This window comes from Gallus gallus, chromosome 11 (assembly GCF_016699485.2).
Source record: "Gallus gallus isolate bGalGal1 chromosome 11, bGalGal1.mat.broiler.GRCg7b, whole genome shotgun sequence".
NCBI classification, from domain to species: domain Eukaryota; kingdom Metazoa; phylum Chordata; class Aves; order Galliformes; family Phasianidae; genus Gallus; species Gallus gallus.
Window position 1 is genome coordinate 15,376,526 of NC_052542.1, and position 9,397 is coordinate 15,385,922.

Genomic DNA, 9,397 nt, shown 5'->3' on the forward strand with positions numbered 1-9,397 from the left:
GCTTTTTGAGTTCTGAGGTGTATTTCTGGTCATTCACTTTCAGGGAAACCAATAACAGATAAAGTTTTGGAGCAGACAAAACAATTGAATTACCTTAATTTACTCAGCTGCTCATATAGAAGTAGGAAGAACAGAAAAATAATGCTCATTTTAAAAATACTTGAAATAAAGCAGCCGTCACTAGCTTTGTGCATATGTAAGTCTTGTAGTGGAAGTAATTTTAAAGTAACTCCTGAAGCCTTACATTTCTTCTTTTCATTTTGGAACGTAAAACAGGGAAAGTATCCTTTGCCTCTTCTGTCGTTTACTTGAAGAGCAAACATGACTCTTGCTTTGTTTACTAGACGGAGCCAAATAGGCTGCTGTTTGGTTTGGGGTAGGCATTGCCAAATGGCTGCTTGTTTCTCTCAACTAGGGCTGATTTAGTACCGTGTGCTCAAGCGTAAGTTATGGGCAGTCAGGGCAAAAGAGCACTTCTTGCTGTGTTATCAATGAAGAGTTCTGTCCTTGACTCCAGACAGATGAAGAGCTTCACATGCTGTGTTCGTTCTGCAGGAGGTTGAGCTGCTTCAGATTTGGTATTTGTCTCTTTGCCGCCCATCCCGAGTTTTCTTTGTACGTACGCAGTTATCCAGGACTTTAACCTCAGCCAGCATTAACAGCATGTGTTTACACTTTGGGACACTTTCATAGATGTTTTTTTTTTTCCATCAGCCCCACCATGGAGATAAGTATGCAGGGTAGTGGCTCCTTTTTTTTTTTGCAAAAAAAAGTATTGCAAATAGAAAATAAATTCCTCTGGGGCACAGGAGTGGCATTCCTCATCTCAAAAAGATCTGCTTTTGGAAGACTTAGTGTGAAATACCAGTGTTATGGTTGTAGCTAACAGGCGTCTGCAATTTCTTGTACGTTGTCGTTTTTCTGTTGCTTCTGTTAGCATTAAAATCTCTTAATCCACTTTTTGTTAACATCGTGTCAGAACCAGAGGACGGAGAAGAGGAAGTAACCAGTGGTCTTCACTTGAAAAGCATGGCCCTCTAGGAGAACAGCAGGCCAGAGCTTTTGTGAGGTCACTTTTTTTTTCATTTTTTATTAAAATGAAAGAGTAATCTTCCTGCAAACTACAGCGATGTATATTACTGGCTTCTGGTAAGTGACCCTTCTGCAGTCAGTATGGTAGAACAGTGAAATGTTATCTGTTGGAAGCACAGTAGCTTTTGATATTGGAGTTCAGCACACCTAGGATGCTAACATTGCCTCAATTTATTCCTCGTTATGGGCAGGGGGGAAAGAAAAGTGAGTGCTGCCTTGAGCTGTCCCTTAACTATTACATTTAGTTTCTTTTGGTTTATCCTCCTGCTATAAAGTTGAAGTTCTAATGATATCAAGCGCTAAAGGAATGTTATCAGAGGCTATAAAGATTTTATAAGGAATGGAATATGAGTGTAATCACTTAACAAGAGCCCTTTAGATATGTTTGTTTAACCATTCAGTAATGCTGGGAAAAATCACAGCTGTTTCATAATGCACTTTAGCTAACTCATTCATCTTCAACAGGAATATTTTAGTTAGAAAATCTACAAATCTGTGCTGCTTCAAGCACTTAGCTGTAACATACGTACACATTTCCAGAAGTGTTATTAGATATAACACAGAGTTTATTCAGAAAAGTACACCACAACCTATTCATTTAAAAAATAATAATTTATTGTCTAGCAGCTAAGCCAAATTCTTGGTTAGGTATATGTACATCCAAGATGGAAAGCAGAACTTGGTTTTGGAATGTGATCAAAGAGTAAGTTTCTTCCCCTCTGGATCATATAGCACAAACTTCTTAGGAATAAAAGGTGTGGGCCAAGAATATAATCCTACTGGGGAGAAAAGGTCAGCCTTAAGCGTACCGTTGTACCAGAAAATAACATGCTGCTTGCAGTAGTGCACTTTCATCTTTTCAGTGACCTGGTCAGTTTTACTTTGAAGAAGAATTACAAGATATGTTATAAAAATTAAATGTTTTTGCTCGACCATTCCATTCACCGGGGATAGAACTGTTAAAGATATTTACCCAAGAAGTACAAACATATATATATTTTTAATTTGCTGTGAAAACAAAGAGTACACAACATAACTAAATCCTGTCCTCCATACTCAGTGTTTCATCTTTCAGGGTGAAAATATAACTGCAGGTGGAAACCACGAGACCAGCACAGCAATAAACAGCAAGAGCAGTCCTCCATCCCTAAGGAGATGTGTAATGGTATACTTCCTTGGCTTTGGTCCACAGCCCTGAGATCTAAACCACTCAACCACTTCATTCAGGCTGTATTTCTGAGGCTCATACCCCAGCTCTTTCCTGGCCTTCTCCATGCTAAAATAATGCGTGACACCAGTCTTATAAACTTCTGTGCGAGTGAGGAGAGGCTGAAAATTATAAACATGGCCTACGAGTAAGTGGACTACTTCAGTAAGAAAGGCAAAAAAATAGACAAGTGAGAGAGGAAGGCGGCAGGTTGGGAACTTGTATCCCAAACCTTCTACTAGTGGTCGGAAAAACTCAAAGTTGTTTACCGGCCTGCCATCTGAAATAAAGTAGGCTTGGCCTGCAGCTATGTGCTTTTTGTTGGCTTTGAGGGCCTCAAAGGCAAGGATGTGAGCCTGAACGAGATTATCAACGTGTACAAATTCTACTAAACTAAGAGGATCTCCATATACAAATTTAAACAGTCCCCTCTCAATGTAACTAACTATTCTTGGAAGATGTCTTTGCTCTCCTGGCCCATAAATGCCCGCTGGTCGGAGAGCACAAGTCCTCAATACACCTTTCCCATTTCCAAGCTCAGTACCATTTGCCTTCAGCACCTTCATCTCAGCTAAAGATTTGGTCCGGGAGTAGTGATCTGGGTGGAGGTGAAGAGGGAGATAAGGCAGAGATTCATCCCCATTTTCTATAATCTGGCCTCCAAATATCACATTATATGTACTTGTATAAACCAGACTTGACACTCCTGTGCTCTTGCAGGCTTGGATGACATTTTCTGTTCCTTTCACATTAACATCTTCTATAAGTTTTCGGTTCAGCTGCTCCCTGCCAGACATTCCATAGGAAGCGATATGGAATACGCAGATTACATCTTTAAGAGCCTCTTCCACTTCAGCCAGACAACAGACGTTCCCCTGCATAAACTTTATCCCTTCTGGCACAGGTTGAAGCGGCTTCGTGACATCAAAGAGAATCACATCAACTCCCTTTTTGTATATGGTACAACCTAAACTAAAACAGGACAGAAAACGTATGTGTTACACATAACACAGGATCCATAAAACACTTCAACGGAAATAAGAGAAGCCTATTAACTATTTCAGTACTTCTTTTTCCCATTACAAAGCTGACCAGACCCGTTCAAGGTTACGCATGGAAACAGAATAAGATATCTGCTTGAAGCATTCAGAAAGGTGGTAATGTGACTGCTGAAAGGGAGACCAACAGGCACAGCATGGGGTGAAGCAGATCTCGGTCTGCTGCCCCGCCGTCAGCTCTGTTCCCTTTGCTCGTTGTGTGTAGGAGTTATTTAGTGCACTAACCGGAAGCCAAAATAACCACCTCCTCCCGTAATCAGCACTGTTTCCTTGGCACTACTTCCTGCTTCCATCCTCTTTGCCTCGGTGCCTCTTCAGGAGATTGACCTATAGAGGACACAGTAAAAACACACAGTAATACCAGTCTGACTTGTAATATCACTTCGCGTTCAGCTATTACAGCCGGCGAAATCCGGCTCCGAGGCAGAGGTTGGGCCGAAAGCACGCTGCTGGGGCCCCGTCAGAACCGACCCGCAAGGAGAGCACGCAGGACCCGGCACCCCGCGTAGCGCGGCCCCCGGCCGGGCAGAGCTCGGAACAGCCCGGACCCGCAGCCCGCCGTCCCGCCCGTACCTGCTCGGAGCCCGCAGCCCTCCGCCCCGCCTTCCCGGAGTGCCACCCTGCCGCGGGGCTTCACGGGGAATGGAGTTTCCCAGGGACGGTGGGAGGGTGCCGAGGCACAAGATGGCGGCGGGGGAGAGCGAGTTAGAGCTGGAGTTGGTGGGCTGCGTCAGGCTGTGTGCCCAGAAGTCTCCAGTTGTTATTGAAGCCTGACCTTTTCCCTCGGTGTCAAAGCTTTGCAAAGGCTGTATCACAAATCACTGAATCACTGAGGTTGGAAAAGTCCTCTAGGATCACCAAATCCAGCCCAACTCACCCCTCCTGCCCACTGCCCGCGTCCCTCAGTGCCCCATTCCCACAGCTCTGGGACACCTCCATGGACGGTGACTCCCACAGCTCCCCGGGTAGCTGTGCCACTGCAGCACCACTCTGAGAAGAAACGTTTCCTCATACCCAACCTGAGCCTCCCCTGCAGCAGCTTCAGGCCGTTCCCTCTCATCCTGTTGCTATAACCTGGGAGAAGATGCCGGCCCCCACCTCCTCACAACCTCCTTGTGGGAAGTTGTAGAAAGCAATAAGGTGTCCCCTGAGTCACCTCCAGAAGAATAATTAATAATAACTCATTTGCATAATGGCTCTAGCATTCCTTGGTCTGTACTGCATAACACACAAACAGAAGAGTTAATCTCATGGAGGCTGAAAAGTTTTCGTTAGTGGGGAAGCAATGCATCATGGTGACTGACTTCAACAGGATTGCTCCTGAGTTGAGCACCAGCCATCCTGCGTGAGCCGTGATGGGAAGACAGCACAGAATTATGCTCTCTAAGTCTGTTTTGTGGTATTTCCCCTTTTTCTTTCAGAGAAGTGTGAGTCACCTGGGGAATGTCAGGAAACACAAGAAGTGAGTTATCTGTCAAAACTGCTTAAAACATGTGAGCTTCCCTTTTGCAAAACCTTGAGAGAAGTAGACAAAATACGCCATGACTTATTTTGATTGATGTCTGGCAAGACTTTAAACGAAGCAGATTCTAAGAAGAATTATCTGAGCACTAAATATTTTTTTTTTAGCAATTATTTCTTGCAAGTGAACCTCTGTGGCTCTTAAATGGCAATCTCTGGCATAGAACATATGCTGCACATGAGCAGAGCATACACTGTCATGCCAATCGATGTCCGTTCTCTGAGCAAACAGACTGTGTTCCAATGGAATACTGCAGAACTGCAGAGTATTTGTGGCTGGTAGGAAGTTGTAGAATCATGGAACTGTTTGAGTTGGAAGGGACCTTTAAAGGCCATCTAGTCCAACTCCCTGCCATGAACAGGGACATCTATGGCTCAGTCAGGGTGCTCAGAGCTTGGTCCAGCCTGACCTTAATTGTCTCCAGGGATGAGGAATACTGGTGATGCAGGGATGGAAATGCTGGAGATTGTCCCGTCCAACCCCAAGCACAAAGCAGGGTCAGATAGAGCTGGTTACTGAGGACTGTGTTGGTATTGAATATATCCAGGGATGGAAATTCCACGTTAGCTGTTTTCTTGTGGTAGCTCAAAGAGATCTGCACTTCCTGAACTGTGTTTCCGACCTTGCACTCCATCCTGTGTTGCTAAATCCTTGCATTTGAATAGGTTAACCTTAGGATGTAGGTTTATCCTCTGGACTTTGTGATTCATCCATGCAGGGCAGTTTGCAGGACTGAGACCCCTTTGTCTGCCTTCCACTTTTTCTTACATTCTGCCTGGTCACTGTGTCAGCTTGTCTCATAATTAGTGTAAATATTATGAATATAAGAAAACTGTAGTTAAAAGTTTTTTAAGTTTTAACTTCTGCTCTTAAACCACTCTCAGTTTTATCCCTCGTTGTAAGGAATGGTCTTTTTTATTGTCAAAGCGTACAAGGAAACACTCATTCCTCATTTCAGAATGGCAGATTTGACTACAACTGGAAAAGCTGTAGTGTCGTAGTTAAAAAGCCAAATTGTAGCCAATCCTGTGGCTTTCTTTCAGGAATGATTTCAGTAATGCAGAGTAAGCACACAGGACTCTAAGGGCTACAGTGCTGAGCCCCTTCTTACCTGAACAATTGTATGCTTGAAAAGTGAGTATGTTGAGAAACATCTGATGAAAAGACAAGCAAAATGTTCTTGAAGAGACTTTCACAGATGTTTTTACTCTCAAAGTGAGGAGGACAGGTTCTGGAATGCAGTTCTGAATGTCCTTAATTCAGTCACTTAAAGCAAGACTTCTCATAAGCTAAATAGGCAACTCCTTTGCAACAGAATTATACACTTACGTTTCAGTAATTGTCTGATTTGTTTTCAAGCATGATTCAAGTGGATCCAGCTGCCCTGATTTACCACACTGATATGGCTTCCCTGCTGTAGTAAATTATAACTTAATTTCACTATCCATAGGTTTGCAGAAATCTTACCCACGTAGCCAGCAAAACCAAGATGACGTCAGTGTGCTATGAATCACCGGCACGGAACATCCAGCTGATGGTTGGAGACACTACTTTGATCATGTAGAGAGATTTAAAGGATGTTTTGGCTTCACAAGATAATCATGTGCTATTCCATATGTAGAACAAACTGGAGGCAAATGTGTTCTTTAGTCTGTGCCTTGTACTGTGCTAATTTTCTGCAGGTACTGGAGCTGAGAGTGAGATGTGTCAACAAGAACTCCCAAGCCTCAGCTTGTAGCATTTCTGTGGGGTTCTCAGTGGAAGCGAAGGAGAAAAGGAAACATATTTGCTGAGTAGATGTTATCTGTCTTCAAACCTACTTCTGGTAGGTCCCTGGAGGTTTTCAAGGAAAGGGTAGATGTCACAACCAGGGACATGGTTGGTGGGCATGGTGGTGATGGGTTGATGGTTGGATGAGATGATCTTAGTGCTCTTTTCCGATCTGAATGATTCCACGGTGCTTTCATTTTCATGAGACTGTATTCAAGGCCTAGGCAGTGGTCTTCCACTTGTCTGGCAAGACAGCAGAACAGGCACTGGCTTAAAAATGATGCTGCCCATTTTAGTTCTGCAATTACCTTGAAAACACTGCAAAAACGACCTAATTTTTACAGGGAAAAGATTAAGTAAGAATTTAAACACGTAAGTAAAGGAAAGGAAAACAGCTTCAAAAAGGGATGTAATCTCTTTCTTTCAACCGTGTTTAAATGAGATAACCTCTCCAAGGTTACTTAATGGCATCTTCATATTTAGCATACCTGCTTGTTGCAGGTATGTATGTATAAGGGCCAAACATCCAACATGCTGTGGACAAGCTGTATAAATTGAAATATTCCTCTGAATGTCTGAATGACTGAATGCATTCATTTCTGAACGAAACAACGTGTTCTAGTAACTGAATCCTGTATAATGACAATTTTGCATGTTTGTTATGCAGTGTGGAAGTTACACACACACACACACACACACAAATTGTGTTGCCAAGGAGTCATCCACTAGCTGAATAAAATGACATACATAGAGCGAAATTGGTTAATCAGTTTACATTTTCAGCTCTAACAGCTCTCAGTCATTATTATCGTAACAATGTCTGTTTCAGCTGTTGTCATTTTAGCACTTTCTAAGAGAAGGTGTTATCTATTAAAAATCATTCCCAGGTCAATCACTCACATTGCCTTGTAAAAGTATTCTGGGAAATCCTGGGAAAGCAGTTTGACTGGCCAGCAAGAATCCATTGAGTGCCCATTTCATTAATAGAAGAGCCAAGCAGACTTCACCCTTTGTGTTTCCCATGCTGTTTTTGTCCTGTCAGCTGGTTAATCACATGGAAGTAACACATATGACAGCTTATCAGGCAGAAGCATCCCACCTTCCATCACGTGCTATCTGCTTATGGAGAAAATGCCTTCTGTAATTGTTGAGGCAGGCCTGCAATCATTGTAGATTACGTTATAATGAGGGGTCTCTGCTGGCACTGCATCCAGCTTCTGTAGGTAATCTTGGTGCAACAGCCCATCATTTATGTGTTACATGACTGACACTCATAAAGCCAGAATTGTTAAATTATTTGAATTGTTAAATTTCTATCACTGGTTGCCCACTGGTTGCCTCCAGCTACAACAGTTGAAGTTATGGCATCCCATCATCTCTTGGGATGGAGGTGCTGTGAAGTACAAACTTTGAATTTACTTTACTCTTTAGTGGAGTAAAAAGAGGAATATTAAGTGCAAAAAATCAAGGCTAAACTGAACATATCTTTAGTGTGCTACAGATATGCAGGTGGCTATAGCCTGCTTAGTGCATCATGGTAGAGACTACAACAGCACGCTAAGAAAGGCTGAGGCAGTCATTTTCTTTCCCTCTGTTGGCTGTGTTCTGTGGCTGCACTTTCAGTCTTTGAATTGTGACTTGTATTACAGCTACACTCGTCTTAAGTCACTGGATGATGGATCTGTCCAGCTACAGGAAATGAGCTGTACTCTTGAGTCTGCAGCAGTTCTGTCAAGCAGCATCCTGCAAACGATGTCAGCTGCCTTAGCATCTCGATGGTGCTTTTTCTGCAGTCTTCTTTTTTCTGAAGATGATTGTGGTGCAGTGTAGGTACAGGTTGTGTACTGTATCTATAGATACATTTATATGATAGTACGGGTGCAGCCTGGGTGAAGAACTGGGTTTTAAAGCTTCTTCTGCTGGCACGTTGGTTCACATTGTGACACACTGTGCCTTCAAACCCAAAAAAGAGCCTCACTTTTGTGATGTTTAGATTCCTGCCAGATGTGGGATTAAGGTTATCCAATACTTGCCCACTTCTCTGTGTACATTTGGGTGCCTCATCTCCATTTGCCAGTTGGAAGAGATCTGTGGGGATGAAAGACTGATAGATGACACATAAGCAATGAAACACATGGAAGCAAAATTATGTCCCTAAATACACAAGCAGATCCCATGTGTGCAGTTTGGATCCCAAAGTTTGGCCAGTATCTACTCACTCATTTCTATCAGCACTTCCCGTGGTCTCATTTTCATGACCACTTTGAAAGCACAGTGCCTTTCTCTTCTCTGGAGTCATTCTCTGGAACAGTCTCTCCTTATTTTGTACAACTTTCTTTCAGACTACATCATTCAATCAAAAGCAGTAGAGATCATCAGATCTTTGTCACCAGATAAAAGGGCAAGAACTTTTACACTTCTACGTGATAATGGAATTCTAATTCAACAGCACCAAGGTAGATTTGACCCCAGTTTTTGCTTTATTTAAAAATAAAATAAAAACCCAGTTTAAGGGAAGCAAAAATTGCTCATAGGCTGGGACTTGCAAATCCTGGTTTCAGTCTATAGATTGGATCGTAAAGTTAAATTGAATAACCAGAATATTTAACAAGTAACATAAAATCCTTGAGATTTGGAGATACTCTCTGCTTTAAAATGTTATAACTCAGAAAAAGAAGAAAATTGAAAACATGTATGAGCTCATTATTAATAGTGATCGAGATATAAAGCTGCCTTCCATATCTGTGC

The 9,397-nt window shown here is 42.6% G+C and overlaps 1 protein-coding gene across 6 annotated transcripts; it reads right to left on the reverse strand.

Annotated features, from left to right (window-relative positions):
• Positions 1 to 1,685: 1,685 nt before the first annotated feature.
• Positions 1,686 to 3,961, reverse strand: SDR42E1 (short chain dehydrogenase/reductase family 42E, member 1). Of its 6 annotated transcripts, none has more exons than XM_004944261.5 (3): positions 3,931 to 3,961; positions 3,602 to 3,684; positions 1,686 to 3,266 (listed from the first exon to the last, which is right to left on the reverse strand). In XM_004944261.5, the coding sequence occupies exons 2-3, from the start codon at positions 3,648 to 3,650 to the stop codon at positions 2,164 to 2,166; spliced, it is 1,152 nt and encodes a 383-aa protein (XP_004944318.4). In that variant the 5' UTR covers positions 3,651 to 3,684; positions 3,931 to 3,961; the 3' UTR covers positions 1,686 to 2,163. The 6 variants fall into 6 exon arrangements, with proteins under 6 accessions (XP_004944318.4, XP_025010055.2, XP_004944316.4 ...); XM_025154287.3 differs by having other exon boundaries at positions 3,583 to 3,684; XM_004944259.5 differs by having other exon boundaries at positions 1,686 to 3,271; positions 3,583 to 3,684.
• Positions 3,962 to 9,397: the final 5,436 nt, after the last annotated feature.